General features: G+C 34.3%; 1 protein-coding gene across 1 annotated transcript in view; it reads right to left on the bottom strand.

Annotated features, from left to right (window-relative positions):
- LOC117100282 overlaps nucleotides 1–26,290 on the bottom strand; it is a 50,202-nt gene that overhangs the window by 13,866 nt on the left and 10,046 nt on the right. Inside the window, exons 16-47 of the mRNA XM_033239932.1 lie at nucleotides 25,844–26,134; nucleotides 25,104–25,212; nucleotides 24,454–24,635; nucleotides 23,929–24,063; nucleotides 23,033–23,161; nucleotides 21,508–21,641; nucleotides 20,715–20,859; nucleotides 19,582–19,872; nucleotides 18,888–19,252; nucleotides 18,443–18,659; nucleotides 17,592–17,696; nucleotides 16,693–16,797; nucleotides 15,406–15,537; nucleotides 14,643–14,744; nucleotides 13,667–13,789; nucleotides 11,986–12,019; nucleotides 10,850–10,990; nucleotides 8,523–8,581; nucleotides 8,088–8,429; nucleotides 7,334–7,633; nucleotides 7,152–7,176; nucleotides 6,430–6,567; nucleotides 5,562–5,620; nucleotides 5,176–5,194; nucleotides 4,427–4,558; nucleotides 2,547–2,605; nucleotides 2,248–2,266; nucleotides 1,480–1,608; nucleotides 1,091–1,149; nucleotides 854–884; nucleotides 478–615; nucleotides 88–149 (exon numbers count right to left, since the gene is read on the bottom strand). Coding sequence (XP_033095823.1) covers nucleotides 88–149; nucleotides 478–615; nucleotides 854–884; nucleotides 1,091–1,149; nucleotides 1,480–1,608; nucleotides 2,248–2,266; nucleotides 2,547–2,605; nucleotides 4,427–4,558; nucleotides 5,176–5,194; nucleotides 5,562–5,620; nucleotides 6,430–6,567; nucleotides 7,152–7,176; nucleotides 7,334–7,633; nucleotides 8,088–8,429; nucleotides 8,523–8,581; nucleotides 10,850–10,990; nucleotides 11,986–12,019; nucleotides 13,667–13,789; nucleotides 14,643–14,744; nucleotides 15,406–15,537; nucleotides 16,693–16,797; nucleotides 17,592–17,696; nucleotides 18,443–18,659; nucleotides 18,888–19,252; nucleotides 19,582–19,872; nucleotides 20,715–20,859; nucleotides 21,508–21,641; nucleotides 23,033–23,161; nucleotides 23,929–24,063; nucleotides 24,454–24,635; nucleotides 25,104–25,212; nucleotides 25,844–26,134 — 4,311 coding nt within the window. The remainder of the gene's footprint in view (nucleotides 1–87; nucleotides 150–477; nucleotides 616–853; nucleotides 885–1,090; nucleotides 1,150–1,479; nucleotides 1,609–2,247; nucleotides 2,267–2,546; nucleotides 2,606–4,426; nucleotides 4,559–5,175; nucleotides 5,195–5,561; nucleotides 5,621–6,429; nucleotides 6,568–7,151; nucleotides 7,177–7,333; nucleotides 7,634–8,087; nucleotides 8,430–8,522; nucleotides 8,582–10,849; nucleotides 10,991–11,985; nucleotides 12,020–13,666; nucleotides 13,790–14,642; nucleotides 14,745–15,405; nucleotides 15,538–16,692; nucleotides 16,798–17,591; nucleotides 17,697–18,442; nucleotides 18,660–18,887; nucleotides 19,253–19,581; nucleotides 19,873–20,714; nucleotides 20,860–21,507; nucleotides 21,642–23,032; nucleotides 23,162–23,928; nucleotides 24,064–24,453; nucleotides 24,636–25,103; nucleotides 25,213–25,843; nucleotides 26,135–26,290) is intronic.

The raw sequence follows: 26,290 nt of genomic DNA, 5'->3' as shown, positions 1-26,290 counted from the left end.
ATTATGCATACAAAGAAATAGTACATTCTGGTATGGCATCAGAAGTATTTTGACAAGTATGAAAAACTAAATATAATTTATAATTACCACAATCAGGTCCTAGAAGGCCAGAACTTTCTCCAGTAATGGCATCCACACACAGACACAACCTGGAAATAGTTTAAATATAAACAGGAATAAATAATGACCCTCAAGTTCCTTTTATGTCCAGTCTTTTTGTCTTACTGATCAGGCCCATAACCAAACAAATGAAGTTATGATAAAATACTTAGAGGAGTAAACTGATCCAAATAGTGGGTTTAGCTTAACCCTAACCACCACTCTTACCCTTGTGCCTGCTGTTAACTTATTCTTTCATAGACTTGTTTTTTTACGGTAACAGATTATCATCTTCCTTAAATTTGTGAGATGACATTGCTACTATCAAAATATGTACTTTAGGTTTAAAATAATACTTGAAATGAAGCCAATTCATACCCAGGTTCAAGCGAACATTGATAGAGCTCGTAGTTGCCGTCTGGTGTACAGGATGGTGGCGCCAAATCAGCGATGAATGTTCCAAGTTTCTCGGCTTCCTCTAGCTGTTTATTGATGGCAGCGGCTTCCTTAGCACATCTGTAGACATAGTAAAATAATAAAAAGTATTTCACTTGATCTTGTGCTCTACTACGAGTAAAGACAGGCACTCACTGTTGACGGTTGCATGACACCATCACGCGCACATCGTCCCATTGCGTTCTTCGCAGCATCGCGTCGACTGTCGGGTGCAGTGCGTGCCTGGCTTAACAGGTTAATTTGAGACAAAAACTGCAAGATTAAAGGCAAGCACATACAGTATGCTTAAATTACTTACTTTCCTGCCTCTGTGGTGTTAGATGTACCAGCTACAGAAAATAAGAAAACAAACTTTTAATGACAATGAAGGAGATATGCAACTCTTCAAATAAAGGTGTAGCAATGAAGATAAAACATTTTTTTTAAATCCATTAACTTTAAGGAAACTACATTGAATTCAAATACATAATCTTGACAAATTATTGGAAACAGATGTAACAAAGACCACAATTAAGTTGTAGATTAACATCCTTACCACAGTTGGGTGCAACAAGTCCGGAGGGTTGACCAGTCACTGGGTCCACACAGACACAGCTGTGAATTACAATTTTTAAAAAGTTATTAGGTAAAACAATGAAATGTGCTAACAATGATACTGTTTACTATTCAACTGAGTCCTGTTGTTAACAAGGATTCAACAACTAATTTTACATGTCTGATAGAAATAAGAGAAGAGCATTTAATTATAACAAGCATGGCACATAGGAAGTTGAACAGCACCAGGCTTCTAAATCACACTTCCATCATTAAAATCAGTTAAAATTTCTTCAGACCCTTCAAGACATATCAATTGAATTTGCTTGTCAGGTACATTCGGTTTAGACCTAGCTCCATGAAAATGTACAATTAATGAATGGATCATACCCAAGACCTGTAATACACTGGAGAGCTTCATAGTTGCCATCTTCTGCGCATGTAGGTACCGGTAAATCAGCAACTTCTGGTGCACCAGCATCCTTCTGCGCTTTCAATGATGCTGCTATCAGAGCACACCTGTGTTTACATACAAAATATTTAAATTGTCTCATGAGACATATATTCCATACCTTTATTAAATTACTTTACATGCTTAACGGAGATAAAGGGACGTACGCTGGTTTTGGCCTGGGGATGCAAAATGGCCTGGTGTTTGAAAATTGAGAATGCATAACTAAATTCCTATTCCAATGAAACTTAACGGTCACATTTAGTATTTTAACCCACTTAGTGGAACTAATTTGCCCTCATGGTGTGCAGCTGCACCCCCCGCTTAAACCCATGGAATTATTCTAGATTATTACTGTGAAACCACACACATGATAAAAACACAGCAACCACAGAAGTAATATATCGCACTGCAGGATATAATATTTTCATTTGGTGAAAGATGAAATATCCCATATTTCGGCTCAGGAAAGTTTTCAGTTACACTGCTACCATAAACAGTCATTACAATATAAACTACACAATGGTGGCACTATCCCATGTATGACCTTTGCCATCTTTATATCATCCTAATAATGAAATAGTTTTTTTTTCAGAATGTTTTATTTTTCATGAAAAAGTTAAGCCAGTGAATTTCATTCATAGTCCTGGTTGATCTTTTATCATGATGTTGCCTATTACCAAAATTAAATATTAAAAAATGCTTACGTTAACTCTTCTACTGGTACTGAAAGTAAAGGTAGAGTCAGTTATTAGTAAAGAAATATTTAATAATTTAAAAAAAACCAAAAACCAAATTCATCTACTGTATTTATATTTTTTGTTAAAATTTGTATTTTTAAGTGTTTTTTAAACCTTGATCAAAATTCATATATTCCCCTCCCCCACCCCCGATGGAATAAGAAGCAATAAAAGAAACTAAATTGAATTCAAATACATGATCTTGACAAATTATTAGAAACAGATGTAACAATGACAACAATTAAATTGTAGATTATTATCCTTACCACAGTTGGGTGGAACAAGTCCGGAGGGTTGACCAGTCTTGGTGTCCACACAGTAACAGCTGTGAATTTTTGACAATTACATTTTTTAAAAAAAGTTTAGAGGTAAAACAGTGAAATGTGTTAATAATGGCCATATTCGACTGGTCGTTCTGTGATAAACCACGCCCACCTGCGCAGTGGTAAAATCCTACTTAACGAAGACAACCAGTTGAATAGAAAACTGGTGAATACTAGACAAAACAAAATGGCTGCATAGTTTTGTCGAGCGCATAGAGACCTTGTTTATTTGCGCTATATAAATCCATCTATTATTACTATTACCGTGATACACGCTGCGTAATCAAGGTTGCTTTGGATTGTGGCAGTATGGGTTTTTCATAAAAAAAATGTTTACATCCAGTTTTTGAATTCTGTTAGCCTACAATTATTTTTTGACTTCATGTGGGTAAATATTATAATTTATATTTTCTGAAATTTAATCTAAATTATATTAACGCTAAATTGACCAATCAGCCATGTTTGTTTTGGTCACATGCATAACTTAATGCTAATTAACGCACAGTGGTTTACGTTAACTTTCGTTGTCAACAAGTTTATTTTACGAACCAGTCATATAAGCCCAATGATATTTTTTACCAGTCCTGTTGTTAACAAGTATTCAACAACAGACAAGCCAAGCCAATAACTCCTTAAACACCATGTTTCCAAGATAATGGCCAAAACATGTTGGAAAGTCAAAATTTTCAAAATCTATTTCACTGTAATAAACTAACTCTTATATACCTATACATGATGCTATGCTGTTATTTTCCCCATTTTCATGTTAAAACAACATTTTTTAAGGATTTGGTGAATGCCCCAAATTGTAAACTTTGAAGGCTGATTTCTCAAATACTGTTATTTTAACTGCTATATATTTAACGTCAGATTTAAATGATTCTTTCACTAATTTAATTTTCATTTTACTGTTTAACCATATATTAATAAACTAAAAAATTTTTTGTAAGTAGTGACTGGTTTGGCTTGTCTTTTGTCTTTTACACAAATATAACTTTGAAATGTCTGATAGAATAAAGAAGAGGATTTTAATTATAAGAAGCATCACATGTAGGAAGTTGAACAGCGCCTTTATCACTGTTATTATGATTATCATTAACACCGTCATATTTAATCATTATGATCCGTCATAACCATTACAATTATTATAATCAGCCTTGTTTACACAACAGGCGATCACATAATGATCACATTTATCTGTTGATATACTGTAGGTGCTAAGTGGCTGTGTAACCAGTGTTAGTAACTCAGCATAATGGATCAGTAACCGCGATATCTACAGTAATGTCTTCATCACAGCAGTGTGTTAACAGAGATCATCAACGTGATCTTTATGCAAATTAACTGTTGTTCGACCTGTGTGAGTCATCGCTGGAAGTTGCTGTTGATAAACAGGGTGAATACTATTATTATTTGAAAACAAGCAGCAATGCGGACAATTTTTCAAGTGAGGTCTAATCATGTGACTTCCTGGTATAACCAATAAGTTTTTTCAATAATAATAACAATTATAATATAATAAATATTTTACTTTCCTCAAAATCTGTTGGTTCCTCTGTCTTAAATCTAATATTATTGTGTAGACGCTTAACTGGAGATCATCAGTGTTACTTGATAGCAAATGGATGTGTAAACATGGCTAATATTAAACATCATCATCACAATGGTGTAACGGTTAGTCAGGGGGCCCATGGGCAAGAAAGTTTTGGGCTTTGTATGTAAGTCATTCTTCAATGCTGAATTTGCTTGTTAGGTAGATTTGGATTACACTCAGTATAGTCTCCAATAATAATAATAATTTTTAATTAATGAATGGACCATACCCAACACCACCAACACACTGGACAGGTTCATAGTTGCCATCTTCTGAGCATGTAAGTGTTGGTACACCAGCAATTCCTGGGGCCTCAGCACCCTGCTGTGCTTTTTTGATTGACGCTGTTACCTGAGCACACCTGTGATACAAAATATTTAAATTATCTCAAGAAACATGTTTTGCAACTATAATAAATTTATACATTACTTAAGTCATGTCAGTATACTCTACAAGTGATTAAACTAATCAGTAGTGATGTTGTTAGTCTATAGTGAGATACTTAACACTGATAAACTAATTAACCCCTTGTTTCCTTGAAAATTAACCATCAAGGATAAAAGAAATTAATGTAATTAATCGCTAAACTATAGCACACACATGATTATTAAGGGCAAACCAGGAAAAATTACATCAAACACTGCAAGATATATTTTCATTCAATAAATCATACTGTCAATCTTATATCTCTGAACAATGTTCTATCTCACTGCTATAATGAATATTCATTTATTTATACTAAATAATGGTGGCACTATCCTATGTGTGACCTTTGATGCAACAACGCTTATGTTATGGAGGTCACGTCTTTATATCATCCTAATAATGAAATTTTTTTCAGAATGTGTTATTTTTTTTATTTAAAATTTAAGCCAGTTAATTTCATTCACAGTCCTGGTCAACTTTAGTTGATCTCTTTTATAACATATATTACATGATGTTGCCCATTACCAAAAAATAACTATATAAAATGCTTACGTTAAATCTTCTACTGGTACTGAAAGTAAAGATAGATTCAGTTATTAGTAAAGAAATATAAAATAATAAAAAACATGACCAAAAACAAAACCTTTATATGTATCTATTTTTATAACTTGTATTTTTTTAATTTGAGTATTTTTTAATGATCAATTAAAAATACCAATTATTATTTTTTAATTGATAAAAAAAATTATCATCTTCATCTTGATTATAACTCACAGTTTAACATCTGTTTTTCCAATTTAATATTAATTTAATATTATGAATTTTGTCTACAATACTTTACATCAATTCACAAAATCTAATATCATTCCCAATCTTCTGTGATATTTTTTAAAACATTTATCTAATCTAATTTTCCAGAAATATAATATAAACCTTACCACAATCTGGTGGAAAAAGTTCAACAAATTCGCCGCTATCACTGTCTACACAATAACATCTGCAAGATCAAGCAATACTTTATACCAGTCAATATACAGTAGTTTGAATTCAAAAGGACATAGCAAATATCAATATAAAACATTTAAAACTCCTTAGGGTTTGCAAGAAAAATTGAAAAAAAAAAGATATAGCATCATAGACATCTCCCAAAGGAATTCTCAGAGCAAAAAAATGTCTCTTTCTGAATAGCAAGAGTTAAGATACTGAATACATTTTAAAAGGAGATGTTCTGTACTGGATCTCAATGATGTCCACCTAAAGGCCAAATAAGAGAGCATTGAAAGAGACAGCCAGACACAATTTATTGTCAGGATAGTCTTTAGGTTGCTGTGTAAAGCAACTGTCCCTATTACACAGACCTATTGTTTCAGCATTCTCTTTTATATCACTTTTATTCATCAAAAATATATATCAAATACACATTAAAATTCATATGAAATGGAGTGAATAAAAGGAAACGATAAACACAGACCTAATGAGACACCATATTGGGTCAGACTTCATCGTACAATGCTATCTGAGTAGGCCTTAAAAGGACAAGCATTCAATATATTATCAAAAGAGCAAAATCCATCTGAACAGACTTTAATGGCCAAGAATAAGTATTTCATTTAGGTCAGAATCAAATGAAAAAATGGTTTAAGTAAAAAGAGTCAATGCATGTAATGAACAGTACAAGTTTTAAGATGATTAGTTGGAAAAGTATCATAGGGACTGAATCAATCAGGATGATAAACATGTTTGTAAGAAAAGGTGCTGCTCAATAGGGCATATAAAATGAAGTGGAAAATACATGAGAAATCCTACCCAGTTCCTTCAACACACTGAAGGACTTCAAAACGACCATCTGCAGTGCATGATGGCAGAGGCACATCAGGAACCTCAACTTCCAATTCTTTTAGGAGTTCTTGTCCACTGATTAGAAAATCTCTTTTTTCGAAGCATCTGTTGGAAAAACAGTAATATTAATTTAAAAAGAAATAATACATAAATGTGAAAAATATATACAACAGTATATAAAAATAAACTTCTCGCATTACCACATTACAGTACTTTTATTTTACTAAATTGCTGACTTTTGCATTCTGTACTGTTTAATAATTATATTTTGTATCTATTTTATTTAATTTCTGCATTTAACTTTTGCTTTTTATGATCTACCTTTATGTGTAATTGGTTAATTTTAAATAAGGTACCTTACGGCCATAATGAAAAACAGTATTGTAAATGTTGATTTGCGCTTCGTGAATAAATAAAATTTTACTACTACTACATAGCATGGACATACATAATCCCAGGAATTTTTAACATAAAACACAATCACAGCCGAGAGCTCACATTAAAAATATTTGATTTCTACAAGTCATGTTCCAATGAAACCAGAATGGAATTATATCTTGCATATTATAAAATTTATAACATACATGGAAACTATGTGACAGTAATCCATGCTGTGGAAACATTATATAAAAATAGATACAAATACATGACTATACATGAATATTCAACAGATGTTATAAATCACTGACCTTTGTTGCACCCCAACTGTTGTACCTGAAATAGAAATTTTATCAATTTTAAATTTTCAGTTGAAAGCCAGTGACTTATATTGGACAATAGAAATTAAACACTTATATTTTTTCATTTTTTAAACTTATTCTACAGTAGATTTATATGATATTGTCTTTATAATAATGGAAAAACCACATACTTTCTGAAACAGTCAGGTAAGCTACTGAACTTGTTTTACTCAATGATTTCAAAGAAACTCCACAAGTATAGCCCCCTTCATCCTCCTTCTGAGCATTAACAATCAGAAGATTATAAGTCTTGTCTGCTTCTTTTCGCTCTAGTTGATAACGACCATGTGGGAACACGTTGACGGGAATGTCATTCTTAACCCAGTAGACGTAGCCTTCTACCTCACTGAAGGCACAACTAAGTGTTACATTGCCACCAACCTTTACTGTGGAATCTGATGGTTGAGTATCGAAGACTATCGAGGGAGCTTCTACAAATTCAATAATAAAAGGAAGTAGAGTTGAATAGCTTGGTGTTTAAGATGCTTGCTTTCCAATCTAAGGATCCTGGGTTCAATTCCTATCAGTGTTATAGGATTTTTCTCACGAAGAAAACAACTGCACTCCCTAAACCTCATTATGAGATTTAATTTGTGTAAAGCATCATGTGTATATGTTTGTCTTGTGAAAGGGAATGTAACCTAATCGTAGAAGTAATCGTAACAGTAATATATTCCCTATTGGCCATCATCGGCGCTTGTGTGTGTGTGTGTGTGCCCCTAAATAAATAAATAAAAATAATAATAAAAAAAAATAAAATAAAAAAAATCTATTATAACATTTAATTATGAATGTCCATCATTTATATCTAAAAATATTTTTCTGATCACCAAGATTAATTATATCATTTTATTCATTATGAAAAACTATTAATTGGAGATTTACCATCAACGAGATATACATAGCAGTTGACAGATGGTTCATCAAATGTTCGTAAACTGCTTGGAATCAACGTTCCATTTCTGTAGTTACAAATGCTACTTCCAGTTGACAGTTGACGTGATTTGTCGTTGTAATCACCAAAACTATCGCACTCCGGCAAGAACTGATCAACCAAGTAAACGCTAACTAGTTCTTCATCCAGCACTGCAAGAATGCTAATGGCTTGATCCAAATTCTGGTTGTCCACCATTTTTTGTATCTGGTTAGCTTCCTCGCCATATCCTGCACTTCTGATAGCTTCGATCATAGTACCAGAAAAGTGTAGCAGACATGGCTTGTACTGAGCTGTGATGTAAAAAAACGATCAGCCATTCAGAACACTGTATAACACAAAACTTAATAAAGTTATTATTGCAATAAAATCTATTGCAAGCTTACCACAATCAGGGTATTCAAGTTGGCTGGCGAAGCCTGTAAATTTGTTAACACATATGCATCTGAAAGTTAAGAAAATATGATGACAATAACTTCAATTTTATACATTTTTAAATTATATGTAATAATTTTAGAAAATAAGTGCTATGTTTTACTCATATGCTGAAGATATGCATTTATGTAATGTATGCATTGTTATCTAATTTTTCTTTCATGTAACATTTTTGATCTAAAACATATTTAGAAAATGGACCAAATTAAGTAAACCTTAAATGTTTCAAATCTTATTGATTGAATTGGAATATGCTAGAGGTAAGCCAGATTGCTACTGGAACTTAAAATAATGAAATCATCTAACCCAGGCGTATATAACACATTAACGTTATGTAACCAGTACATAAAATTGATGTGTTATATATGCCTGGGTGAGACAATTCAATTATTCTGGCTTATATTAGTTCATCCAGGTTATGTATTTAAGAATCTATCATCTAGACTATCATATAGACTATCATATAAACTATCATATAGACTGTCATATAAATTATCATATAGACTATCATATAGACTATTATAAAGACTATCATATAAACTATTATATAGACTGTCATATAGATTATCACATAGACTATCATATAGACTATTATAAAGACTATCATATAAACTATTATATAGAATGTCATATAGATTATCACATAGACTATCATATAGACTATTATAAAGACTATCATATAAACTATTATATAGACTGTCATATAGATTATCATATAGACTATCATATAGACTATTATAAAGACTATCATATAAACTATTATATAGACTGTCATATAGATTATCACATAGTCTATCATATAGACTATTATAAAGACTATCATATAAACTATCATATAGACTGTCATATAGATTATCATCTAGACTATCACATAGACTATTATAAAGACTATCATATAAACTATCATATAGACTATCATATAGAATATCATATACACCTTCACAATACCAAACAAAATTTATATATTTTCCTTCCTTCTAGCTTACCCAGTTTCTACAGTACATGACTGCTCTACAAAATGTCCATCCTTGTCGCACACCGGTGCTTCAGGAAATGGTGCTATAAGATAGCCTGAATTCAGAGCTGAATCAATTTCCTGTAACGTCAAGCTCCTTTTCTCAAAGCAACTGCAACAAATATAAGGACTTTAATCAATATTTCTTTAGTATAAAATAAAATATATATGCGATAGTGTCACTGGACAAAGCATAAAGAGATGTTAATGTGCTATCCCACCAACCAGAGAAGATACTGTGACATTTCATAACATCTCATGAATACGTAAAGCTCTGTCCACACTATCAAATTTTCTTTGACAAAAAACTGTTGTATGCCCATATATAGTCATGATGTGCCTTTATATGGTCATGATGTGATGTCATCATGACCATATATAGTCATGATGTGTCTATATACGGTCATGATGTGATGTCATCATGCGACCATATTTAGGCATCACACATGCTTTTGTCAAAGAAATTTTGAGAGTCTGGACAGGTGTAAAGAGATGCCATCTGTTTAGCCGACTGCCTGTGCTAAGCTGCTTTCTCTATAGACTGTCATATAGATTATCATATAGACTATCATATAGACTATTATAAAGACTATCATATAAACTATTATATAGACTGTCATATAGATTATCATATAGACTATCATATAGACTATTATAAAGACTATCATATAAACTATTATATAGACTGTCATATAGATTATCATATAGACTATCATATAGACTATTATAAAGACTATCATATAAACTATTATATAGACTGTCATATAGATTATCATATAGACTATCATATAGACTATTATAAAGACTATCATATAAACTATTATATAGACTGTCATATAGATTATCATATAGACTATCATATAGACTATTATAAAGACTATCATATAAACTATTATATAGACTGTCATATAGATTATCATATAGACTATCATATAGACTATTATAAAGACTATCATATAAACTATTATATAGACTGTCATATAGATTATCATATAGACTATCATATAGACTATTATAAAGACTATCATATAAACTATTATATAGACTGTCATATAGATTATCACATAGTCTATCATATAGACTATTATAAAGACTATCATATAAACTATCATATAGACTGTCATATAGATTATCATCTAGACTATCACATAGACTATTATAAAGACTATCATATAAACTATCATATAGACTATCATATAGAATATCATATACACCTTCACAATACCAAACAAAATTTATATATTTTCCTTCCTTCTAGCTTACCCAGTTTCTACAGTACATGACTGCTCTACAAAATGTCCATCCTTGTCGCACACCGGTGCTTCAGGAAATGGTGCTATAAGATAGCCTGAATTCAGAGCTGAATCAATTTCCTGTAACGTCAAGCTCCTTTTCTCAAAGCAACTGCAACAAATATAAGCACTTTAATCAATATTTCTTTAGTATAAAATAAAATATATATAAATGCGATAGTGTCACTGGACAAAGCTTAAAGAGATGTTAATGTGCTATCCCACCAACCAGAGAAGATACTGAGACACTTCATGACATCTCATGATACGTAAAGGTCTGCCCGCACTATCAAATTTTCTTTGACAAAAAACTGTTATATGCCCATATATAGTCATGATGTGCCTATATATGGTCATGATGTGCCTATATATGGTCATGATGTGCCTATATTTAGTCATGATGTGCCTATATATGGTCATGATGTGCCTATATATGGTCATGATGTGCTATATATAGTCATGATGTGCCTATATACGGTCATGATGTGCCTATATATGGTCATGATGTGCCTATATATAGTCATGATGTGCCTATATATAGTCATGATGTGCCTATATACAGTCATGATGTGCCTATATATGGTCATGATGTAATGTCACCATGACCATATTTAGACATGACACATGCTTTTGTCAAAGAAAGTTTGACAGTCTGGAAAGGTGTAAGAGATGCCATCTGTTTAGCCGACTGCCTGTGCTAAGCTGCTTTCTCAAGTATTAATGTAGCATTTCATCAGTGCTGGACCGTCAAGACAAGCAAGCAGGCCCTAGCATCAGTGGCGTAGAGGTCTTGAAATGGAAGGGAGCTGATGGGCACAGGAAGGTAAAGCGGGGGATCGGTGATTATGAGGGGATAACTCGCAAACTAAGGTGATATGAGGTGATTTTTAATTACTTGAGCATGATCTGTGGGTGGGGTGCGACTGGGGGATGGGCGAGTATTTTTTTTCAGGGGTAGGGGGAGGGATGTGTGCGCCCCTTGTACATCCTAGATATGCCAATACCTAGCATACCCTGCAATTTACCCTACAGTCCGCCAATGTATTTCATGCATTACTAAGAAATTGAGAAAATCATCAAACTTAAGTATGTAACTTTAGATTTTACCTGACATTCTCTGGGGCTGGTGGTAGTAGGTTTTCTGTGTAAAAAATATAACAATTTTTAAAATAAATATTTACCATTCATAAAACAATACAATTGAGGCTTGCCATTTCAAAACCAGCCAACTCTCGCTAATTGTTAAACTGAGTAATTTGCACAGAATGTGACAATATAATATTAATAATATTGTATAGTTCAGTACAGAGGAGCCATAATACATTTACTCATAACTCTGGAAATAGTAAGTCGATTTCAGCAACTGACCCATCATGTTAAAGCTTATATATTATGAATATTATACAGTATTAAAAAGTAAATTGTTTCAGCATGGGAAGACTCAATTATAAACAATGAACAATACATAATTTTATAACCTGTAGCATGAACTGTGATGAGAGTTCAGGCACAAGGGACTCATAACCTACCAAATAAACAAGTCATTATTTCTAATGAAGAATCCTTAACACTGTCACATTATACAATTTTGTATTATTATTATTATTATTATTATTATTATTATTATTATTATTATTATTATTATGATGATGTTACTAAAACCAGGGAACTTAGACAATGGGGAAATTAGAGAACAATTGAAAAAACAATGTTAAGGGGAAAATAGCATGACGTTTAGGGGAAACTAACACAAAAGATATTCCCCTTAAGTCCGATTCAGTGAAATAATGATAACAACGACAACGACAACGACAACAACAACAACAACAACAATAATAACAATAATAATAATAATAATTATTATTATTTATAATTATTAACCGGCAAATCAACACTTTTTACTTTACTGAATATAAAAGCAACAAACAACGAAGTCAATATGGTAACATCAACATTAGGTATGCAGTAGAGCCCTCTCCTTTAGGATACCCCTTATGGGGACAATATTTCGGCAATGAAACGAGGGAGGTATACCTTTTAACACTACGCCAAAAGCCCTGTACAAGGGACACCCCTATTAAAGGAACACTGTTTTGGCCACGAAACGAGGGAAAGTATAGCTTTCAACACTACAGCAAACCCCCAGTTCAAGGGACACCCTTAATGGGGACAATTTTTTCGGTCCCAATGTGTCCATTATTAGGGATTCTACTGTATTATAATTTTTTAGAAGAGTAATTTTGGAGAATATGATATATCTATTGACAAAGTTAATTTGAATACTACACAGGGCATTCCTACCTCTACACTTTAGTTTGATTCGTTTATGTGATTCTTTCCTTGTTGCAAATACAAAGCACATACACATTTTTAATTTTCAGCGAATTGTTGTTGTAATAACATTCTTCTAGTTCTTTCAGAATATTCCTTTAGTTTGTAGTACAGATTCATTGTTTTTTATTCATCTATTTGAAACAGAGTGCTTCATTTTCTTTTGTGCTGTTGATATTGTATTCTGCAAGCCATTAAAAGATGATTTAAATAAAACTAAATTAATAAGCGACCAAGTGGACGACTAGCCAAACGATAGAAGGACTTAGTGAAGTCAGACCGCCAAACCGGAGGGATGAAGTCACTAACAGAAGCCTGTAGAATCTGCCAAGATAGAAAGGTCTGGCATGACATGATCCAGAAGCCATCACACAGCCAACAGCTAGTGTGGACAGCTTAAGTAAGTAAAGTAAGTAAATTAACAAGTATTTTTATTAAGATGCTTGATTTTTTTTACCATTGTAAGCCCGACATGTACATATCCTGCAATAGTCACTGTCCACCTCATAACCGAAGAAACAGAACTTGTCACAGACAAAAGGCGGACAGTCATCGCCCGCTGAGTCTACATAACTGATATCTTTAAAAAGAGGAAAAAAAAAATGTTTATAATATCAGAACATCATTAAATTAAGTTTAATTTCTTTATTCAAATTTCAGACATAACATTAATAACATAAAATCAAAAGAGATTAGTAAAGACAAAACAGGTTGCTACTGCTTTATAAATACAGGATACTTGATACTGTACTTGATTGCTTTACCATTTATTCTTGGGGAAGGGTCGACTCAGCCATTTTTTAAAAGATTCCACAGATGTTGCAGAAATGGTAGGAGCATGTAGCGCAGGGTGTAAGGTGTTGGATTTCTGATTGTGAGATCGGGAGTTTGAGGGTCATTGGGCCTCTTGTGTATAAATGGGTACATGGGAGGATGGTGCGGAATTGAACGCATGTAGTTGTGTGTGACTAGATATACTCCCCAGTGAGCGGAGAAACTTACACAAAAATGTGCTGGTTTGCCAACTAAGTATCCAATGACCAGACAAAAAAACTGATGCCAGCACCTTTTTATATTCTCCAGAATGAAAGGCGCCACATAAATTTGGATTCTAATAAAAAAAAAAAAAACTAACAAACAAAAAATTATATATATTCCAGAAGCATAGCTCTGTTTCCAAAAAAATAGGCCTACTTACCAACATTGGATTAGAAATTTAAACAATATACAGAAACAATATTTTTAACAATACCTTTATTTTTTTTAAATCAATTATTTAATTTCAAATAGAAATCACATAAGAACACTCTTTCCTTGCTACTACAGTATGTGTGTGTGTTTAAAAACTTACCAATTCCATTCACATAATAGACAAATTACACAATTCTATATAAAATGAATAGAATTTAATTTGTTGAACTCATGGAATTTACCTGATTGAGAGGTTGGGTAAAAACATTCACAGACAGTACAACCAAAGTCATTGGTTTCATAACCAAAATTACATTCTAACGAACATTGAAAAGGTTCACATTCTGAGGAAGCAACAAATGGTATATGTTGATCCTTATCATGAAACACTAGATATAAAAAGTACACAATAGGAGGTCTTGAGTACACAATAGGAAACAGAAAGATAGAAGAACTCAGTGCAAATGAAAAGAAAGATTGTTTGAAAATCTAGTATAGTATCTGATCCATACCCAACTTCAGAACAAATTTTATTGAAATCATGTAATTTTCACTGTGACCCCCCTTTAACTACTTGGGAGCTATGGCTCCCTACACCAATACAATAATAGCTTACTAATTCTAGTGTGCCTGATCACAATTCTCAACCTTACCCCGTAATCGAAGTGGGTTAGTTTGTTGAAAGAGTCTTAGTGTAGTGCAATTCCATTAGTGTTGAAAGATAAGATACTCAATAAGAAATTTAACAATCTGTTTATTCAGAATTCACATACTGTAATAGTCACAGGCTGGGACAATTGGATGGTTTGATTTTTGTCGCAGGGGTGCAAACTTATATGTTAAAGGTTTATGCTCCACTCACTCTAGCTTAGGTTGAAATTTTTATGCCCACTGTAGTGCATACCCTAACATGTGTATTTGCATAAACAATTAAATAATTTCATTTTATTTATCCTAACAATCTATTTAAGTATTTAGGAAACAGACTACACAGTTAAGACTTACTTATAACTGGTCCATTTGTATCATCTGTAGCTGAGTACAAGCACTCACAGGTGTCACAGCCGTTTTTATCCTTCACAAATCCTTGACTGCAAAACATCTGGCAATCAGCCATAGGTGGGCAGCTGACAGGTGCTGTAAGCAAAAAAAAATAGCAACTGCCCTGATTTTATTTGCACGCAATGAAAAGTTAAAAAAGTACTAGCGAATTAGTCCGAATTTCACACCACGCGTTTGATCCAAACGCCTTTTACCAAACAGTACAGAATTGCAAGGGGTCCAACTGCCCTGATTTTGTATGTGCACAACAAAACAATTTTTAAAAAGTAGTACCATGAAAAAGGGGGCACCCTATTAGAATTCAAATAGAGTTCGAAATTTGCCTTTTGAAGGACGCCCTCCAGTTTATGGTAGTACATTCTGAAATAGGATAACATTCCAAGGAAACTCCGAGTCGTATCTGTTGCAGTTCTATACTCTTTGCTTTCACATTCTGTCGAAGGACGCCCTCTATTCAGGGGCGGATCCAGAGATGTCCAAAAGGGGGGGGGGGCCGAAATTTGGGCCGACGAGACAACAATGTCCTAGGGGGTCTGGGGGCATGCCTCCGCAAAATCTTTGTGTTCTAGACGTCCGAAAATAACATTTGAGGCGTTCTGGGCTATCATTTTTTCTTTTTCTTTCTTTTTATCTTTCTTTTATCTTTTTTAACCTCCCAAAGGGGGGGGGGCTGGGCCTACCCCACCAAATCTGCCCCTGCTATTTGTGGTAGCACTTTTCAAGATATGAAATATAAAAAGATAAACAATTCCTTTGACATAGCTTCACAAGTGTGGTGTTTTCTTCAACATTTATACATGTTCCTATGCATCAAACTTGCATTGCATTGCATTTTTTAATGCATTAAAAAACATACTTTTACTTAATATCCATCATTATCAACCTGCCTGGAACAACACACATGCAGCAAAGGATATGCAATGGGTGCAGTTGATGGGACTAATTTTGTCTCTATTCTAAACAGTTATTATACTTCACGCTTGAAAAAACATGCTTTATTAATCATACAAATAAAAACATAAACAATTTATTACAGGCAAGTAATTCAATCTATGTACAATTGTCATTAAAATTTAAAAGTGCTTGCATCTAATTGCTACAAAAATTAACAACATACAAGGACGTCCTGCTGGATACTAAAAAACTGCAACAAATCCTAAGTATTCTATGTTAAACTACACATGGAGGGGGGGGGGGTGGAATGTGGTAGGAGGAGGGAAACACAACTACCTTGCTGTCCAATGCATTCACATGTTTGACAGCCGTTTTCATCAACTCGTCTACCACCAGGACAGGATCCAATACAAGTCACTGTTACACATGCAACTGTTGGTACTACAAAGCAAAAAGTTCCTTTAATTAATTTACTATACCTCATGCAATAACAATATATCATTTGTAAATTCAACTTGGTAATTTCAGAAAAAAAGCCAATGATTGGTTTTGGCATGTACAATAGTGTTAAAAATTTGAATCTTCAGGTAGTGAGTCCACCGCAAATTTTGCATAACTTCGTATTCAAGAGGGCGGACTTACTACAGACGCAATAATTGCTGCGAAGCAGCCAATTCATATTCTTGACAGCAATTTGACCTCTGAAAGTTCATTGTTTGTCAAAAAACTATCGCCTAAGACAACTGAAAAGCGGAGTTTCCTTCTTTCGTTCTGCCGGGTAAAATCAATTACTTTAGGCGACATTTGTAGACTAACCTACTCGTACCGACGTCGGCATCTCGCGACGCTGGAGTACTATTCAGCGTTTTTACTATATTTCTAGGTTTCCTATTTCTACGTTTAATCAGCTCATGTCTCAGCCACAATATTTTGAGGACAATATTATTTACGAACCCAGTTAAACTTATTTACTAGCCTATTTCAACGTGCTAATTATTACATTTAGGTGACGCTTGTTGCAGACTGGCATAGTGTTTTCGGAAATAAATACCATTTTATACACATGCGCAGATCGATTCGCCAGCAGCGAGTCATCGGATAATCGCCAGCAGCAGCAGCGAGTCGCCAGTAGAGAGATGTCACTGCAGCAAAACACTATTGTACACGGCATTTTATGCAGTTGTACTTCGCAGCACTTCACTTGCAATTTGCAATTTCTAGTAATTAAAATATACCTGGTGTTGTTGGAGGAGGTGGACTACATTGACATAGTTGACAGCCATTATTATCATAGACAAATCCATACACACAGTATATACTACAATGCACTGGAACACATTCTACCAAATCAGAAAATATTCATTATCATCAACAATGTAAACAAAGTGTAATAGTAAAAAAATATAAATATGATGTGAATGCCAATTAAACTAAGTAGTGGTGAATTATGTGTGGGTTCAAGAGGGTTCAGGAGCAAAGGAGGTTTCACATTGTCCATGACTGATTCTGTATCTAATGACTAAGAAAGGGTATACTTAGAAAAATACAGAATAATGTTGATTCTTCTGCTGTTTATGCCGTTTTTGTTATTAATTTTCTTTGTAGTATTAGGATATTTCATGGTTATGTTTTCTTTTTGTTTATGTGAAGCACCTAGAAGCAACTTTCTTGTATTATGCGCTATATACAAGACTTTATTATTATTATCATTAAATACTGTAAGTTTATGTTAATTGTACCCGTTGGGGAAGGATTACATTCACAAAAACGAAAGACAAACTCATTGATGAAATGACCATATTCAAAAATAATATCACAGGTAGAACAGCTTACAGAATCAGAAAAAATATATCATTCACAATTTGGGGCATAATCAACAAGTTTTCCTTATCATAAGAGATATGGAATAATAATAAATTGTTAAAACTATACACTGACAATTTAAAACAGCTTTGGGATCTTAACAAGGACGAAGGAGACAATGATCAATGGATATCAAGAGTAAGCTACAGTATGCTAAAGAAAGTGGAAAAACAAACAATATTTTGAATAAAAACATATTTTAGATAACAATATCAATCCTCACCAGGTGTTATTGGTGAGGCCACTGGTCCAACACCATATGAATTAACAGTCTGCACAACAACAGAATAAGTCTCAGATGGATTTATAACACCCCAAATATATGATGTGGCTGATACTGGCAGGGTGACAGTGTATCCTGTCAATGAACTTGAAGCTTGGATTAGAATTGCGTAATGTACATCTTGATCTGAGCTGCCGTAGTATACTGGATCAATGGTCTAAAAAATAATTAACACTGATTAATGAATGGATAATATTCAATAAGTCTAAATAAAAAACAATGCTTTCTCATTGCCTTTGTTGCAACCTTCCCCATCATCATCATCCTCATCATCATCATCATCATCATCATCAAGATTATTACTATGGTAAAATAATCCTAGGTAATTGGACTAATCATATTCAATTTCTTAAAAACATTAAGCAATGTATGTTAATACACTTACACTCCATTCAATAATGAGGGAATCTCCAGAGAAATGAACTTTAACTTCTTCAGGACTTCGGCTTGGATAGCTTGGAGCTGTGACGATTGCATTTGATGCCAAACTAGGAGCTGACCGGGCCACAATATTCTCCGCAAACACTCGGAATCGGTATTCATTTCCCGGTAGAAGATTAAGAATGATGCTATTGGATGCTCCGTTAACCTCTTGCATCTTCCGCCATCCGTACCCTTCATGTTGTGTGGTGTACTCTACTATGTAAAGCAGAATCGCAGTGTTTCCATCGAAAGAAGGTGTCCATGAAAGAGTGGCTAACAAGTCCTCTTGCATTTCAACTTTGACATCGGTTGGAGGTTGTGGAATATCTGAAAGATAATTGGATCTTATTCATCTTAATTCATATTCAACAGCAGGTGGCTGGACAATTACAGAATGAAAAAAAAAATGACAGATACAACATTAACAAAGTCAGAAATATAAGGTTGCTAAAACTTACAAAAAAAATATTCGCCAGTCTCAAGTAAAAAAAAAATCTTTTCACATAAAATTTGAAAAAGAATAAGAATGCATGCTTGTGTTGGATGTTTATGTCGGAAGCCAAGGCCTACTGTTTCATTAATTTTTTGAGGATGTTCCACTTCATAAAAATGTTTATAATTAATCAGTTTATAGGGAATTATAAAAAAAAACACACCATTCACAAAGAGTCTAACACTGGCTGTTCCTTGAATGCGATCTGTGCGTGCCACACATGTGTACTGTCTCTGGTCCTCAAACCCAGCTGACAAAATGCTAAGAGTGTTGTTGTCATCCACCACATAACTGGCATTACCAGTCTGACCAATGACTTCTCCATTTTCATCTTGCCATTCGATGTCTGTGACCTCTGTGTTTGAGTGCTGGACCTGGCACTTGAAGCTCGCTGATTGGCCAACTATGATGGCCTGATTCCTAGGTATTGCATCCATAACAATTTTATCAGATCCTACATTACAAGAACAAATTAGCAAATTTATCATTCTGCTGATATTCTAAACTTTTTTTCACATAATTATGTTTTGTCTGTCACAGGAATTACGTATGTTTCTCACATTTGACATCAAAACTACAACCTTCCAAAAGTTTAGTCTCATAAATACAAGATACTAATCTTTAAAACACATTCATGAACTATGTTAAATATCGGTCCAGTATATTAATTACATCTGAGCGGTTGACTGAGAGGGACTGTAACTGCTTCTTGTGCTGAAAATCCCGGTTCAACCTGGCCAGTGCCGGGTTTTATTTGCAGTCTGATCTCTTGGCTCCTCAAATAACTCTCATATTTAGATTTTTTTATCACGCCCAAAAACAACTCCACTCCCCAAGCCCCATAATGCCGGGCACTCACTGTGTCGTACGATGTTCGTACGACCGTCGCCTGATGAATCCAAATCCACTTGTTGTGAGTGGTAGACGACACAACGCCGTCTGATGATTGTAACTGATTATTGTAAGTGGCATCAAAAAGAATGCATGCGCGTAAGTCGCGGCCTTGCGTTCTATATAGAATCGCATCGGTCAACGGCCATCTGGCGCACTGAGTAATTGGCTTTAGTTTATGTAGAGCATCTTGCGTTTATGTTTGTCTTGTAACAGGATATGGCACTTCGGCAAATGATTCAATTCACTATTTGGCAAATATCTTTGGTATTGGGCTTAAAACGCTCAATAAAAAATAATAACAAACAACCTCTGTTATATTATTTTGTTTTCCAGCTACTTTAGTTACAGTAATACATGTATAATTGGTATAAGATACAGTATACCACTTAGTGAAGTATTTACCCTGTACAAGTATGTTGAAATTGACTTGAGCTTCTCCTATAACATTGCTAACTACACAAGTGTAAATACCACCCTCAGACACCTCAACATCATGAATGATCAGATACTCATCATCCCTGACTTCGAACTTGCTGTTGGAATCAATCTAATTGGATAAAAACAGACATCACCATAGTGTTGTTATGTAAGTTAAATGTAATTAAACTGAGCTGAAGACTACGGCCAACATCAGGGTTTATAAGTGAAGTCTGATCACTCAAATAACTCTAATAAGAGAGTTAATGGAATAATGGGAAATGCTCATTGCTTTCTCCTACAAAAGAAATGTTGAGGAGGGTACTTTATATTTAAAAAAAAACATATGCAATGTTAAAATTTACGAGCATATATACTAAATAAGCATACATGAAAATCATATTCCTGGTCAAACAACGTTATTGTCTGGACTGGAAAAAGTGCATGATTGGCGGTCGGAGGCGTCATGAATGTTCAGGAGGCATTTTTGGTGAAAAAAAATTCTAAAAAATAAACTCTTGGGCAATATGGTGTACAGATAACATTTGGTGCTAGAAGAATTTTATCGAGACAATTTTCATGGTCAGAAACATATTTTTCCCAGGACTGATTGTGTTAAACATCTAGTCTAACTATGAGATATGAGAATTTGTCAGCGTGGGAAAATGATTCTTTTGTATATAAAATTGTATATTCACGTCAGCAGTTCTCCGAGCATGTGGAAAGTAGACAAAAGCCTAATTTACATTCTTATGGGCTAATCACATTATAAACTTACCACACCATATTTATCTGATTTCCAAACAATAGTTGGAACAGGAGCACCATAACCTTGACAATGAAGCACCACACTTTGATCCTCGGAGACTGTCAGGTTTCTGTTACTAGACTGAATGACCCTTGGAGTAAACTCTGAAATTCACATAAAAATTTCATAGACGTAAAGTTGTCTTGGAACCTCCATCTATAAAATTACCTCCTCAGACCCTTTTATATCAAAATACACAAATAAAAATGAGGAGGATGCTTTGGCATGGACGCAGTCATGCACTAGGATAATCGGAGAGTTCTATTTTTGTCGTAGGGGTATTCTTAAAGGATCATTGACAATTAGTTAATTTAAGCAAGTATTTACAAAGTAGACACACAGATATCATCTGCTATTGAGATTTTTTTAATTAATGCAAATTTGAGTGCATGTTATGGAGTTCTATATTTAGATAATGTATACTTCTATTAAGATGCATACACGGTTATCAAATTATCGATAATATCTTCTGTATCAGATGTCAACTAGTAAACTAATCAAAACTTACAGGAGGACTTGAGATGGTCCGACAAATGTGAATTATTTTCAGCAACAGAAGAGAGATGATAGCATTGGCAGCCACAGTAGCACCAGTCAGTGGCAAATCCAGGAATTCAAAATTGAGGGGGCTCAGGGAGGTACTCTCACAGATGGAGAACCTATGCCCTCAGCCCCACCATAGTTGATTATGGCATCTCTGGATGGCCAGAAATTACATAAATCAATCGTGATGTTGGTAGTCTATGAGTGAGATACTTACCTGGATAAACCAACTAATTGCCATTGTTCCAAAAACGGAACACCCATTCGAAATATAATGGAACAGTCTGACCCAGGACGCCACAAACGAACTGTCTCCCTAACAAACGTCCTCATTCCCTATTCGACGTTCGTTGAAAGAGAACCTCCTTTGTGTATTGTTAGCCACAAAGTGCTGGGAACAATGGCAATTAGTCGGTTTATCCAGGTAAGTATTCACGAAATAGACTGCACTCTCAGACTTAAAATTTAAATACAATTTTTTTTATCCCCATTTTTTAACAATTTAGGAGGGGGCCACTGGTAGTAGCAAAAGCAGCAGCAGCAAAAGCAGCAGAAGTGGCAGCGGCAGTAGCAGCAGAAGTAGTAAAAGCAGCAGGAGTGGCAGTAGCAGTAGTGGTAGAAGCCGCAGCAGTAGCCGCAGCAGCAGCAATAGCAGTAGTAGTAGTAGAAGCAGCTGCAAAAGCAGTAGCAGTGGCAGCAACAGTAGCAGTAGTAGTAGAAACAGCAGCAGCAATGGCAGCGGCAGTAGCAGAAGCAGCAGCAGCAAAAGAAGTGGCAGTAATAGTAGAACCAGCAACAGAGGCACAATAGCAGTAATATTAGTAGAAGCAGCAGCGGCAGCAAACAGTGGCAGTGGCAAAAAAGTAGCAGTAGAATTAGTAGTAGCAGAAGCAGCAGAAGTAGTAATGATATCCAGCAAAATAAATAATGTGAAAATGATAAACTAACTCACCAACAACATTGACTGCACCATTACTTAAAATTGTACCAAACCTGTTGGATGCTTTGCATGTGTAAACACCACGGTTTTCCAGATTTGCGGTATTTATCTGAAGTGTATGGTCAGCAACACGCACATTTCCTATATAAAGTAAAGATGAAAAAAAAAGAAATATTTTATTATTATTAATACTATTTTTTGTCTCTTTTCATCCAGTATATTACAATTATTTATATACATTAAAAAATCAAATTCTATCTGACAGATTCCAACGCATTCTTTTCTTAACTAGAAAGTCTGGGGTTGGCGGTCAATCCTTCTTCAGATCCTTTTCCGTTTTCATGCCGTCCTTTTTCCGTTTATCAGGCCATCACTTTGCCGCATAGACACCTTGCCGTGGTCCTCCAGGGATTTACTCTATGGTAATGGGTGGCTATTATTGAACCAAATTCTATCAACATTTTTCTAGAACAATCTTTTTGTTTCACTATCTAAGCTTTCACTATAGTCGCTCATGTCGAAAGGAAATTTGAGGCTTTTTACATAACATTGATGCGTTATATAAGACTGGATTAGACGATTCCAATATTTTTCACGGTTAAGTTCCATTTGGAATCTGGCTTATATCTGTTCATCCTGTTAAGTATCCACGAAAAAAAATTGTAAATAAAAACGAAAAACCACAATATTAGAAAATACAGAATAATAATAAATAATATTAATTCTACTAAATCTTTATTTTGTATTCACATAATGCATCTAAAGTATTTTAATACTTCATAAACATTTTCTGTGATAGTATTAGCTTTGAACAAATGAGGCACTTTATTCAAATAATTTATTCAAATAATTATTTTTATATGTTGCACTACTTTGTACCAAGCAAAAATGTTATCTATTAGAATTACCTAATGAAATTGATTTCCCATTGAACATCCAATCATAAGTTACGTCTGGTATGCCCTCAGCCTCACATGCTAATGTTACAGAATCCTCAACAGAAAGTACAATACTCTTGAGCTCGACCAACCAGGATGGCTTATCTAAAGCAATGATAGTGAGAATAAAATAGTACAGTGCACCATCCAATTTGAAACCCCTCTCATTCCGAGACCCCTCTAATTCGAGACCACTTTTTCCAAGATCGCCAATCTTTTAGCACTAAAGCTATAGACCTTCAAGGCCACCCCAAATTTTCAGATCCCACAGTGGTCTCCAATTGGAGGGTTCTGTCTAATATGAAAATCATGATCTAAAACTTATTACTCATTTGCTATCTTCTATATTTACATAAGCATCTTTACCTTCATTATTATCTACATATTATTAGAATAAACATAATGACAATAGATGTTCATACAAATTATACTGATATGTCATACAAATTAAAGTTTAATATATTAAGCATATTGGCACCAGTAGTGTTTCCCTACCTCCAACTACAACATCAACAAAGCCTTCAAACGGGTCTCCAATGCCATTCTGTGAGCTGCATTTGTATCTGCCAGAATCCTCATATGCCGCATTGAACACAGTTAGCTTCAAACCGCCATTTTCATATACAACGTTTGAGAGTGAGCCATTAAGTTTCTCCCAAACAGTCGTTGGAGTCGGGCTTAAAGGAAAAAAAAAAACAATTGTAAAGATTCAAGTCATCACTGTAAGACAGCCTCAAGAGATTGGCCCACCATCTCCTTACAAACAGTTGTTGGAGTGAAATGACAGAGAAAGCAAATACACAAATCAGAAGTTGTGTTGGTGAAATCATCCCTCCTAACACAATGTATGTAATGAATACACAGTATGTACTTCTTCACTTGCTTTTTGCCATTTCAACATGGGTGAAAGACCACTTTATCCCGAAGTAAGTTTTGCCAAAAGAAACTTGGGCACTAGGTTCATTAAGGATAGTATTCACATAATAGACTCCATATATAAATATTGGGAATTAATTGATTATAACTAGCAAGATACACAAGAACAGAAGTGATGTTGATGACTAAAGATTCAAATTTATTTTCTTTTTTTCCCACCACAATTGGCAATAAGATAGGGAAAGTAAAGAGAATGCTTTTTAACTTACAAGCCTTGAGGAGAGCACCAGAGGTTGAAGGTATCTCCACTAACAACATACACAGTCTCTTGCATTGGGGTCGCAAGCTGGACAGACCTGCGGTCAGTAGGAGCTCTGCCTAAAATGTTTTGATAAAAAAATAAAATTTAGCATACAACAGAAATTAACAGGAATAGAATTTCCCCGGGGCTCACTCTTAAATATTTCTATACGGGGAGGTGCCGGGTATATTTTTGAGGACTTGGTAGCATAAGTGTGGGAAATATGGTGGGAGGAGTTGCTATAGTGGGGGGGGGGGAGTTTTTGCTGGGTAATTATGTAGGTTTTTGTGAAAATAATTTTGAAATGACAAAAAAAAAATTTTTGTGTAGTATTTCAGGAAACAATAGGAAGCTTTCACTTTGCCATGAGGTAAAACGTAATGATGTCATGTTAAATTAACTTCGCTCCTGAAGTCTGGAACAGTTGTCGGCTAAATCTATGTTCAGGCCAGAACAAGGACTGCACTGCATTAAAATTAGTGCATCAGAGTCTTTGAGTTCGTGATATATTCGCATTTGTCGTATAAAAGTAGAATGTATAACGTAAGCAACGAGTCACAAATGAGTGAATCCGTTCTACGTTCAACACCTCCTTAGTACATTTTGGACACCTTTAAAAAAGAATATTGATGACCATCTTACCCTTTGTAAACCCTTGTGCTGCTAAATATTAAAAATTATTTACATGAAATATAAAAAAACACAAACCTGATAGGACGAGGCGATGAAACCTTGAAAAGACAGATTTGCTGATGAGGTCATTGAAAATAACACACACATACACATCACTATCCTCAGGTTTGGCATTGGAAATCACCAGATTGTTTTCGCTATCTTGATAGACACGGTTGTCATACACCATTGGTATGCTATAGCGACCTTTGCTCCAGTATACACGAGGGGTGGGGTAAGAATTTGGTCGGTCACATATAAACTTATAAAATTGATTGACTTTAACTCTATGGACTCTAAGTCGCCTTTTCGGAATATCATTCATATCTGCGAATTTAAAGTGTATATTTTAATGTTATTTTATTTGTAGTAAATATCTGGAAAAATACCTTAAGAAAATCATTTTATTGTTCATTTATTATCAGTAATATATATTTAAATCTATATGCATGTTAGGCTCACACATAGTGGAGCCAAATTAAA

Source organism: Anneissia japonica, unplaced genomic scaffold (assembly GCF_011630105.1).
Source record: "Anneissia japonica isolate Jap-2015-1 unplaced genomic scaffold, ASM1163010v1 scaffold287986_len575832_cov185, whole genome shotgun sequence".
Lineage (NCBI taxonomy): Eukaryota > Metazoa > Echinodermata > Crinoidea > Comatulida > Comatulidae > Anneissia > Anneissia japonica.
Note: the sequence above shows the minus strand (reverse complement) of the source record. Positions and strands in the feature narration are given on the sequence as shown.